The 12,803-nt window shown below is 45.4% G+C and overlaps 1 protein-coding gene across 1 annotated transcript in view; it reads left to right on the top strand.

Annotated features, from left to right (window-relative positions):
* Nucleotides 1-12,449, top strand: part of LOC111965793 (protocadherin Fat 4) — a 94,132-nt gene extending 81,683 nt beyond the window's left edge. The window contains exons 10-17 of the mRNA XM_023990093.1: nt 663-767; nt 1,052-1,359; nt 3,597-3,682; nt 4,370-4,549; nt 4,896-5,020; nt 5,162-5,379; nt 7,305-7,566; nt 9,310-12,449. Coding sequence (XP_023845861.1) covers nt 663-767; nt 1,052-1,359; nt 3,597-3,682; nt 4,370-4,549; nt 4,896-5,020; nt 5,162-5,379; nt 7,305-7,566; nt 9,310-11,219 — 3,194 coding nt within the window. The 3' untranslated portion in view covers nt 11,220-12,449. The remainder of the gene's footprint in view (nt 1-662; nt 768-1,051; nt 1,360-3,596; nt 3,683-4,369; nt 4,550-4,895; nt 5,021-5,161; nt 5,380-7,304; nt 7,567-9,309) is intronic.
* The last annotated feature ends 354 nt before the right edge of the window (nt 12,450-12,803 follow it).

Genomic DNA, 12,803 nt, shown 5'->3' with positions numbered 1-12,803 from the left:
TTACAGAAGTTTGCATGCCCTCCTGTTGAACTCCACACTTCCCATTTTCCATGCCTGGTTGTGGTGAAATAATTTTTCTGATGGGACAGGAGTCTTAAAAATGCTTAAAAATACATAAATCTGCAGGCCATTGTCAGTGTCGCCCCCCTTGCATACYTTGTTCTGTCTGTTATTGTACTGTCTTATGTTATTCATCATATTTTCATCATGTTTTAATTCATTGGCTTCAGAGATCCAATGAAGTCTGCAGTTCTAAAATCTATATATATTTTTTAACTTTTTCACACATGCAAGTTTCAAAGAAACTCTTATAAGATTACAATGGCCTAGATCAGGGTTTCCCAAACTCGGTCCTGGGGCCCTCCCTGGGTGCATGTTTTGGTTTTTGCCCTAGCCCTACACAGCTGATTTAAATAGCCAACTCCTCATCAAGCTTTGATTAGCTAGCTGCGCTAGGGCAAAAACCAAAACGTGCACCAAGCGGGGGGCCCCAGGACTGAGTTTGGGAAACTATGGYGTAGACCCTCTGTGATTTTAAGCATCAGTGACGGTGCCATAGGAAGAAAAACAACATGAACTGTGTTTTCCCCCACATCTTCCTGTGTTTGCCCCCACGTCTTCCCACCTCGTTCATTTTAATTTGTGTTGTTTTGTCAACCCAGGAAAAACGTGTGATTCCATCATCAATCACTGTGAGTGTAACCCATGTTTTAATGGCGGCTCCTGCCAGAACAGAGTGGATGGGTATAACTGTCATTGTCCATTTGGTAAGTATTAACTTAGAGGAAACTGCTACGTGATTGAAAACTATCTGGATTGGCAAAATGACTGGGGATAGCATGACACTGTGGATAGCATGTCTCCATGTCACATTTATTCACATACTGTATGTTGTGTAACTGTTTCTCTCTTCTAAGCATGATACCCTTATGGTTAGCCTATGATAGCGGATGACAACAGATTCTCAACTATGTGCTGATTTTGTAGATGCAGTATGGTGAATTATTCMYKRMMWYCCYKKTTYMWTTTTKTTCATTCCTTTCCTCCTCAGGRGTCTTTGGAAAACACTGTGAACTCAACAGCTACGGGTTTGAGGAGCTGTCCTACATGGAGTTTCCGAGCCTGGATCCCAACAACAACTACATCTACATCAAGTTTGCCACACTAAAGAGCAACGCTCTCCTCATGTACAACCATGACAACCAGACCGGAGACAAGGCGGAATTCCTGGCTCTGGAGATCTTTGAGGGACGGATGCGCTTCTCGTTTAACTTGGGAAGCGGGACCTATAAACTAATCACCATGATAAAAGTTTCAGATGGACAGTTCCACACAGTCATCGCAAGGCGAGCTGGAATGGTGAGAGGCATTTTTGTTATATATGGCTTTATTACCAAGCTGTTTTTATTTGTTTTGCACCATAAACAGTTGGAAAATATATTTGGTTTGAAGTCAATGGTTTTATGGACCTATAATTGCACAAATGTAGAGTAACATTCTAAAGCCCCCACATGTAGGCCTATATAGAAGACTATATAGAAGACTGAAACTTTATGTTTCAATAGCAGTTATGACCTCCTGGGTTTTTATAGCTGAGAGCAGCGTCCAAATTTGGCCTCATATTCTTTTTTTTGCACCGTGAGATGATAATTAAACTGCCCACACACTGGTAGTTCAGCATATATTTTTCATAGTTGTAATTATATTTGATTGCTTGTTGTGATTTACAATATGGCCTCCAAAATAGCCTCAGACTCTGAAATTCCTTCTATTTGCTCCAAATCTAGTTGTTTCTCTGCCAGTTGTTCAGTGGTGGGGCTAAAAAAAATACCAGCCTGTCCAAAGTTGTATACGTCTCCTGCTGGACTTCAGATTTGTAATTTCCCATCATGCACTGGGATTTCATAGGAAACTGGCAAAATCATTAAATTGTCAGCTTTGAGAGAGTGACAGGATAGACAGGTGCACATTTCTCACAATGTAGTGAGAAATGCGATGCGCTGCAAATATTATGTGTAGGTTGAGGAATTATGATGTTGAGGTTCTTAACCGAGCTAGAAGAACGAAAACAGAGCGTATTATCTATTTTTCTCCGCTCTGCTGATGAGCACCCTCAGCACCCCTACTTCCCGCGGCTGTGCCTGTGAAGGGCGTTTTTCAGTTCCCTCCACTTTTGGATTCTGAGCAGATGTGATAACCAGACACCAGTCATAGTCCTAGTAATGTAGGACACACCGAGAGAGTCAAGGACACTGTTGTTTATATGTAAATAATATTCTAGTTCACCCAACTGAAAGCTGCACCCCAGCAAGCATMATTTCTATTGTCTATGCTCTGTATTATAACAGCAATAGTTATGAGTATGACCACTAAGAACACTAATGCAGCTTACATTTGTAATACAGTCATTTGCAATTTAACTGCAAAATTTGTTGTAACGTTCTTCTCAAGGCTATTTTTGCCTTATTTCCTATTCCTTCCCATTGTGAGGAATGAGAGTGGTTTTAGCCCTCACATAAATAATTTACAACTAGTCACACCCTTTAGCATCCACGTTCTGTTTTCATCCTCAACAAGTTTTGAACCTGACGTTCTCACATAAATAATCATGGCGAATGGAAGACAATAGCATGGATTTGTCATCGAGAAGGTTGGTCGTTGGAAAAGGATGCTCTCCAGTGACACTTTTCCGCCCTCTTWTGTTGTGACATCACTAATCTGCGATGTTTACCCTGTTCCCTGAAAGTTAAGCAAACAGAAACAATGCTCCTGGTCTTTTGTCACATTTTATATCCATTTTCAGAGGGTGTTTCCTCGAGAAAMCCCTTCGCCAGTCATGTGAGACACTTGACAGTGTGTGTACGCTGTGGTTTGGCTGCAAGGGCTTTGATTTGAGAGAAAGGCATTAATAAAATGCCCATCTGGCGCCGAAGGGTAGCTCTTGCCCTTCAGCGACAAAGCCCTGAGACAAATGAATCTTTTTTTCCCTTGTTATTTTTTTGCCTCGTAAATTGTACRTTTCTGTGTTAGCAATTAGCGCAGGATGGGAGGGTGGGGTCACGCTCTCTGGCATCTCTTGGATGATTTGTGCTCACGTTCCGAGCAGGCCGCTCCGTGTTTACCCAAGATCTTGGTGTATGTGGAGCATGCTGTCATGGTTTTTCAACACRTTCACACACTTTTCATTTCTCCTGCCACCTCTTTTTTCACCTCAGTCAAGCTTCAGAGACCACAGAATTAAAGAGAAAGTAGAACAATTATTAGCCTTGGCTAACGGTAAAGGTCATATCTTAGGGAATTTTAGATTTCCATGTAGGTCTACTGCGTCTTCATAATGATGGTTTCAAATACAGTATGCTATCGAAAATAACATTAATTGTAACTTACAAAATCAGTCATGTAGTTGTATTTACTGTTGTCTGTCTGTCTTTCTGCAAACTGGAGTGCTCATCTGAGTAAGATATTACTRTCTGTGCTGGTACAACCATCAGGAAGGTGCAACGTGTGTGGTAAATTGTTTTGTGTTGTATGTGTGCTGTACAGTTAAAGCAGAATAACATGTGCGTGACCGTGTCTCTGCTCCTCTCGTCATTCAGGCTGCGTCCCTGACAGTCGACCTGTGTGGGGACGATCAGGAGCCAGGCTACTGTGCTGTGAGCAACGTGGCTGTCCATACTGACTGGTAAGAACACATAACGTTACATAGAGCTTACCACACAGTCCATCCTGGCAACGTACACCCAGCTGTCAACTACATAGTGAAAGGCTCAATTCGGTAGAAGAGACTTTGGGTATAAGGGAAGCATTTATTTCCAGATGCAAATAGCACTTTATTTCCATGATATACTGTAGTAAATAAATATAATTCCTTGAGAGAAAAAAACATAATGCCATTTGAAGCTGTTTACTGTCAGAGTAGCTCTTTCTGGCCACTTTCAATTTATACAAACATCCTCATCGGTCACTATTGGTTCTCATTCTGGGAAGTTGAAAATATCAACAATACAACAATATCTTATGTCTCTGCAAAGAATGGAACAGTCTGTGGACCCATCCATCATGTCGACTGTTCTCAATGAACCCTTGCATATCCACGTTGGCTTGTGTAAACCATAGTGTCTGTAAACACATACATGGACATCACATGTACCATTTAGCATTGAGAGGCCCAGAGAGGCCCAGAGAGGCCCAGAGTGAAAAGCTGTCTGGATCCATAGGAGGAGGACTGTGTGTGAGACTGTCTGAGTGAGCGATCTGGCAGATGAGGAGGGTCTGCTGCAGTTTATTTGCGGAGGGCCCGGACCCCTGTAGGGCCATGTTGTTGTGAGAGGCGCTGACCCCCAGCGGCTTCTCCTTCTCCTCCTCGCAGGATCCTGGACGTTGGGCCCAACCGGCTCTCGGTGGGAGGCGTCAGGTCAATRGAGCCCGTCCTTCATCGCCGTGGCCAGGTCGCCACACACGACTTTGTGGGCTGCATCATGGAGTTAGCCGTCAACGGCCGCCCACTGGAGCCCAGTCAGGCCCTGGCATCCCATGGCATCCTTGACAGGTTTAGCTCTCTCCCTACCTCTTTCTTTCCTACATCCTTCCATCCTACTCAACCCCCTAACCCCCAAACTCTCCCAGCAGGATATCTGGTCATTCTCTGTAGCTCTCAACCCTCAAGAACCGCTGAAAAGCCATCTTTGATATAAATAGCAGACGTACAGTTTTTTTGGAATAGTAGAATGGAGATTTTTTCTTTTAGTTTGTTGTGAATAGTGGCGAGGACAGATCTTTTAATATGCTAATTCCCTGGGTCTTTTATGGTTTTTGTATTGGAGGAGTTGCATCTGCCGGGTCCTATAGAGGGCCCGCTGTCCACCATGGGGGCTGACTTGTCTGTCTGTCCGTAGATGTCCCAGACTGGAGGGAGCCTGCACAGTCAACACCTGCAGACATGGGGGCACCTGTATTGACTACTGGTCCTGGCAGCAGTGCAAATGCATGGAGGGCTTCACCGGCAAAAACTGCGAGAAATGTAAGAATCCCTTTGGAGGGGAATTTTGGCTGACTGTGCTTGCAGTCTGAGTCATACACTTGTGAATTTGACTATCACTCAGATGCAGATTGTATAATTTCCTTTGATTTACCCTGACTTGTGCTTTTCATTCTTTCATAGACATCACGGCCGACACGGCTCTCTCGCTGGACGGGACTGGTCGGCTTGACTAYGCCATGCGCCAGAGCCCCAAACGGGACGTCCTGCTACGCCAGAGCCTCATGGGCTTGACCTCTGACCTCTCTGGGCCCASCAGCCTTGAGGTCAAGTTCCGCACCCGCAGCAAGAGTGGCACCCTGCTCCATGTCCAGGAGAGCAGCAACTACACCACCATCAAGGTAAAGGAAGGCTCCACGGAGCGATGCCAGAGACATGCTAGAATGTGTCTGCTGTTCCCAAAGCATCCGGATGCACAAGTGAGCRTACATACAGGCATGTTAGTATATTTGTCAATTTCTCCATTTGCTACTCGGTCGTCATCCTGAGATCCACACGTAAACATGTCACACATACACACAGTCCTCCCTTAGCTCCMCATCCCTGAGTCAAAGCTATAAGGGGACCTGTCTTCATCACCTCCTCCCATTACCCATATATATACGCTCCATACGCTCCTTCAATCTGCTGCTATACACTTCAAGGCTCTGAGTGATTCGGGGCAGCTGCCCAAGGGCCTGAGCTCGCATTCATCCTCTTCCATTTTCCCCCAGTCCGCTTCCTTTCCTCCAGGACACAGCGGGTCTCTCTGGTTGTGTTTTCCAGTGCAGAGCAGGCCCCCAGAATCCCCCCTACCACTACTACTATACAGCCCAAAGAGCAATATTGAATGTACTGTGTGACCCTAAAAAATGAGAATACTTTGTACAGGAGTATAAATAATGTAAAAGAGATAAGTTTAATTGGTTCTCCAGATCTCTTTTCCTGTGTTTTTGGCTCGCGGGATTTTTCCTTTTCCAGATTTTGTCGTGAACCTTTAAAAAAAATCCTCCTGAAATGTATGAGATTACCATACACAATGCCTGGCACACATTCATTTTCTAAGAGAAAGTCATATTGGTTCATTACTTTTAAACAATTAACTCTATTGCGTATGGATATAGTTTATGCATAGTGAAAGTAATACTATTARCTGGTCCTGCATATATAACATAACATGATCATAATAATAATATCAGTCTGGTTTACTGGTATTTGGCACGTGCAACATTTTCCTCTGCACTGCAACTAGGGTTGCAAAGTGACTGGTAATTTACCAAAGTTACYGGAATCTTCAGTGATTTTGGTAATTAACAGCAAATCAATGGAAATCTATTGTAATTTTGAATAACTTCAAATAAATATGTATTTATATATTGTTCATTTATTATATATGTTCCCATATTGTTTCTAGTAGATAGASCATATGGTTCCAGAGAAAATAGMCTATTTAATGAAAAAATCATCAAGTCAACAATGGCATTAATTTCCAACTATTGACTTGTTTCACAACTACCACCAGTTTGATGCGAAAACATTGCCAACAAAGACATATTGACATAGTAAAATGAATAAAAGTTAGTAAAACAATTTTTATAAAGGACATTTCATGCTAAAACCCTCATTCCAATGSTATTCACTAAGTTGATGTTTTATATTTAGGATAATGTTTTACAGCTTTGTCATTCCATTTTGTATTATTTAATTATTTCATRTATTTTACATGATAAAGCCACACAGAGGGACACAGATTATTGGGGACACCTGTGATAATCTGAAGTACCCAAAAGGGCCACTAGATGTCTTGTGATAGATTACGTAAAATCCTTGAAAGATACCACAATTCTGGTAGTTTACTGGTTAACTTCTAAAGTTTCCAGTAATACACCCTGCCTTTGCAAACCTAACTGCAACAGTCTTTATTGTAAAAGAAAATGTGTTTTCAATCAACTGACCTACCTGTTACAGTAACGATACTGTAAATAAAATTMCAAAACAAGAACATCTCCCCAACTGAAATGAAACATCAACAACATCCCAGAGTTGAGAATTATCAGAGCCTGAGCATATAATCATATCATCATGCTTATCCATTTCTCCAAGYTCTCCTTCTCAACAAACATATACAATACAGTATCTATGTCTGTCCGCCGTCTGCGTCCGTCTGTCTGCGTCCGTCTGTCTGTGTCCGTCTGTCTGTGCCTGCCCGTCTGTGTCCGTCCATCTGTCCACATGTGCATCTATCCATCCATCCATCTGACTTCATCTCTGTCTCTTTCCGCCCCAGCTAAAAAATGGCAATGTCCACTACATCTCTGAGGCGGGCGTGGGAGGCAAGGTGGAGAGGACCCTGGGGGAGATGGTCCTATCAGATGGCCAGTGGCACGTCCTGCAGATTTTCAAAAACGGCTCAGCCACCTCCCTTCACGTGGACGGAGCCCTCCTCAAGCTCATCCAGCACCCCACCCAGGACTTTGGGGGTCTTAACGTCCTAACCATGTCCCTCGGTGGTGTCCCCTCTGGCCCCACCCAGCAGAAAATTGCATCAGGTGAGTTGGTGATATGTGAAGTTGCTGTTATTGTCATACACTGAGTGCACAAAACATTAGGAACACCTTCTTAATATTGAGTTAGACCCCCCCCCCCCATTTGCCCTCAGAACAGCCTCAATGCATCGGGGCATGGACTGTACAAGGTGTCGAAAGAGTTCCACAAGGATGCTGGCCCATGTTGACTCCAATGCTTTCCACAGTTGTGTCAAGTTGGCTGGATGTCTTGGGTGGTGGACCATTCTTGATACWCACGGGAAACTGTTGAGTGTGAAAAACCCAGCAGCGTTGCAGTTCATGACACACTCAAACTGGTGCGCCTGGCACTTAATACCATACCCCGTTCAAAGGCAGATATTTTTTGTCTTGCACGTTATCCCTCTGAATGGCACACATACACAATCCATGTCTCAATTGTCTCACGGCTTAAAAATCCTTCTTTAACCTGTCTCCTCCCCTTCATCTACACTGATTGAAGTGGATTTAACAAGTGACATCAATAAGGATCATAGCCTTCACCTGATCAGTCTGTCATGGAAAGACATGTTTTGTACACATAGTGTAGTATGTGAATAGTAGATACCTTTTTCACTGAATAAAAGGTCTTCTGTTGACCATATTAGGTGGTGTTCCAGTCCTGCTGTCTGGAGATAGTGTAAATTGTGTTTTTGACATTGGACACATATTTGCCTGTGAGATATTTACAGTAGAAGAGAGTTAATGTTGCTCTCTTTGACGGATCATTTCTAGACAATAACTAATGTGAAACTAGTTTAATTAGGTGGGGGAGCCCCGCCTTTGATGCTTTCATGTTTTCATCTCTTTGCTCTGGAACCTCGGCTTTGGTTAGGCCTAAATCACGTATCAAATGTCCTCAACTCTGACTTGAAAATAGTTTGGATAGGGTGAACGAGAGGGCTTCCAGAGGGAGGGATACACCGCTGTAAATGTCTGACTTTTAGGGGAAAGAAAATGACTTAATACTATGGACTGGGATAATATGGTAAAAAAATGAGCAATTTGAATGATTTGTTGGCCTCTTTCACACAGCAAGGTCCAGGATATATTTCAAAATAAACACACTCTGAACACGCAGATCTATGGCAGGCTGCCTTGCCTAGCACACTGATAATGTGGTCCCGGTTTCTTGGGGCCACGCCTGCATCAAATAAGAACTGACCCTCGCTCAATATGCGTATCGAAGCAGTTGTGTGCATTCAACTAGTAAGATTAGAATGAATAGGACAAAATGGTTWTAATTTATATTGGGATAAATTGAATAAACATGTTTACATCTGTGAGGGACATTGTGAGGCAATATGAAAGCAAAGGTTTGAATTGGTCACCAAAACATTTCTTCCACATGGATGTCTTGAAGCGATATGAGGTCTGAAGGTAGATTGTCTGGCATTGACTTCCCATGTTTTAGTAAATAATCATATTGGTTTCTCTMAGAATTTACCCATTTGAGAATGTGATTTGTCRAGGTATTTTCCATGAGAAAATTTCATTGAAAAAAWTCATCGATTCTGAACCAATAGCCGACAACATTCCCCCGGTTCTRATTAGAGCTTTTAGTTCCTGTTAATTACAAGGAGGCAATCCCAGCCTCATTGCAAATTCTGAAAAGCGATCAAACTTGTGCCATTCGGAAACTATGATCTTCCAGGCCACTGTGTTGTCTTAATAACCGTCCAGGACTACTTCCTGTTTACTGAACACCTCTTCCTATTCTTCCTGCAGGCTTTGACGGCTGCCTGGCCTATGTGAAGTACAATGGGGAGAATCTACCATTTAGTGGAGATCACAGCGCCGTCACCATCTCCAAGACCAGCTCAGCCGTTAAGATTGGCTGCAGAGGGCCCAACCTGTGTRAGAGCAGCCCTTGCTGGGACGGCCTGATGTGCGTCAACCAGTGGTACATCTACCAGTGCCTCCCGCCCGGCGAATGCGCCTCCAGCCCTTGCCAGAACCGAGGGAGCTGCGTCCCTGGCCCCCGCTCTAGTTACACCTGCGTCTGCTCTGAGTTCTACACTGGCAAGACATGCGAGACCCTGGTGGCGTGCCTGGGGGTTCAATGCCCTCAGGGCACCCTCTGCAAGACGGCCAACAATGGCGGCTTCATCTGCAGCCCGAGCCCCACGGCCAAGGAGCTTACCTTGCCCATCTGGGCAGTGCCGGCCATTGTGGGAAGCTGTGCCACAGCCCTGGCCCTGGTGGTGCTCAGTCTGATCCTCTGCAACCACTGCAAGGGCCGCAACAAGACCAAAGTGCCAAAGGAGGAGAAGCAGCCTAAGGAGAAGAAGAAGAAGAAGAAGAAAAAAAAAGGGAGCGAGAACGTGGCCTTTGACGACCCAGATAACATCCCGCCGTACGGTGATGACATGACAGTGAGGAAGCAGCCTGAGGGGAACCCCAAACCTGACATCATCGAGAGGGAAAACCCCTACCTGATATATGACGAGACGGACATTCCCCACAACAATGAGACCATCCCCAGCGCCCCCTGTGCCCCCTGCCAGATGCCTGAGGCAGACATGGAGCACTATGACATAGACAACGCCAGCAGCATCGCCCCGTCCGACGCCGACATCATCCAGCATTACAAGCAGTTCCGCAGCCACACGCCCAAGTTCTCCATCCAGAGACACAGCCCTCTGGGCTTCGCCAGACAGTCCCCCCTGCCATTGGGGGCCACCAGCTACACCTACCAGCCCCAGTACAGCCAGGCCCTGAGGTCCACCCCTCTCAGCCACTCAGCCTGCCCCACGCCCAACCCCCTCTCCAGGCACAGCCCGGCCCCCTTCACCAAGCCCTCGTCCTTCTACCGCAACACCCCCACCAGAGAGCTTAACTTGGCCCGCAGGGATGGCAGCCCCCTGGACTTGCACCACAATGAGATGGGCCAGCAGGGAGCCATGTTCAACTACGCCAACCGGCTGGGCCGACGCAGCAAGAGCCCCCAGACTATGGGGGGCCACAGCTCCAGGCCCGGCAGCCGGCTCAAGCAGCCCATTGAGCAGATCCCCCTGGAGACGGGGCCCCCCGTGGGGCTGTCCATTGAGGAGGTGGAGCGGCTSAACACGCCGCGGCCTCGCAATCCCAGCATCTGCAGCGCCGACCACGGCCGCTCCTCGTCTGAAGAGGACTGCCGGAGGCCCCTGTCACGGGTGCGCAACCCAGCCGATGGCATCCCTGCCCCGGAGTCGTCATCTGAGAGCGACTCCCACGACTCCTTCACCTGCTCAGAGATGGAGTACGACCGGGAGAAGCCCGTGGCCTACAGCTCCAGGGTGCCCAAGCTGTCKCAGGTCAACGAGTCAGACGCCGATGATGAGGACTACGGCGGGCGGCTCAAGCAGAGGCGCTACTCCAGCCGGCGGACCGAGGGCGGGCCCGCTGCACAGGCACCGATGACAGACCACTACACTTTGCCCCATAAACTGGGCCAGCAAGCCGGGGGCTTCAACTGGGACAACCTGTTGARCTGGGGCCCAGGCTTCGGCCATTACGTAGATGTGTTCAAGGACCTGGCCCTGCTGCCGGAGAACGCAGCCGCGAAAGAGATGAACATTGAGATGAACATTGAGATGAACAGTGGGGATGGGTCGGTGACCATTCTGAACGAAGGGGAGGCCGAGCAATATGTATGAGACTATTTATTACAATCCTGTACAGTATGGTATGTTCTCTAAAAGAGAAACTAAGACGATGTAGATAAGAAGCAGAGCACATTGGGCTAGCCGTCTCCGTTCCTTTCTTTGTGGAAATAAGACAACCTACAATGCAGTAAAGCAGAAAATGACACCTGTAATATTACTTCTAATGGAGTTATCCCCTTGGAAGAGTATACCAGTCCTTTCCAGACCTCTAATTGTACAATCATCTCTGCGGTCTCATTATGCGTTATACATTAACACTGAATGGTTGGAACAAAAACCTGTGTCTGAATTCAATTTGATGACTGCAAAGCTAAATTTGATCTTCATCAAATGTAGCTGGTCTGTATTACCAATAATGTCGCTCCTTWGCGAAACTTCTGTCACATTCACCAGTGAAAGATAAGATGAGCGATAGCATTGAAACACTCACAAGAGAATTYCCAAAGGCCATAGCARTAGAAACCCCAGCCTGTGTCTTTTTTTGTCCCATTTCTCATTTTTAAAAGGAATCATATGTGTATGATCCTATTGCACCTCTAGGCATCAAGATACAGCCCTYGTGTAAAAATGAGCACACCACTTTGCTTGCACGGTAATCGAGGCCTGCCAGTGTTATGACCCAAGCACGATAACCGCTCTCTGGCTGTATGTGTTCTCTCAGATGATTGGCTAAGCACTCCAAGAGCTAGGATTAATCAAGTCCCTGCCTTACAGACATTTGAGGATTTAAGGATGCTGAGGATACTATTGTTTCTGTTGGCGGGGTTGGGAAGGGAAGGTTCTGTGATGAATAGTCTGGGTCACAATCCCCCGAGTCTGAGTGTTATTTGACCAGCCAAACGGTTCGGCCGATGATAGCTGATCCATCCCGTCATGACGTGAACCCCACCCTACTAAGACTATGAACTTGTGTATATTTTTTTGTATTCATGGGAAATCATGGATGTCATCGTTGTCAGAGTTTTTGTGCATTATTTTTAAATGTATGGTTTCTACTTTTTGTACTGTTTATTAACTTAAATGACTTAAGATGGGTTTTTATGGATATTTTCACATGCTGAAGTGTGTTCTTACTTTCAGGGAAAGTAAGATTGAAGACTTATCTTTTACATTTGTTACATATGTRACGTCAGTATTTTCCACTTTTGATAAAACTATAACACACTTTACGCTTTGTACTTGTAAAAAGCCAATAACAGAATAAAAAAGTATTTATTTAAAGGTCTCTTTCAATACAAAGTGAGCATGCCATGTGGTAAGCAATCTCACTGCAATCCTGTGGGGGGGGGGGGCACCTTTTGAGCTCAGATTGCAGCTCAATAATGTGGGTGGTATGGTATTTTATACTCTAAGGACTCTAAGACTGTTGTGAGCAGAGTTTAAATAAAGCATGTGCTGAATTGAACAAAACATTTTAAAAGGCCATTGAGGACCTAAATGAAACTGAGCCACAGTGCTGGCAGCCAAGCACAACATCCAGCGGACTCAGCGACGCAGGGCCCTCTATTGCTTTCAACAATTATTTACATCTGGCTTATTGAGTAGAACAATTTTTTTTTGTAGCCTGGTGATCCG

Source organism: Salvelinus sp. IW2-2015, linkage group LG6.2 (assembly GCF_002910315.2).
Source record: "Salvelinus sp. IW2-2015 linkage group LG6.2, ASM291031v2, whole genome shotgun sequence".
Classification (NCBI taxonomy): domain Eukaryota; kingdom Metazoa; phylum Chordata; class Actinopteri; order Salmoniformes; family Salmonidae; genus Salvelinus; species Salvelinus sp. IW2-2015.
The sequence above is the reverse complement of the archived record's forward strand: the minus strand, read 5'-3'. Positions and strand labels throughout refer to the sequence as shown.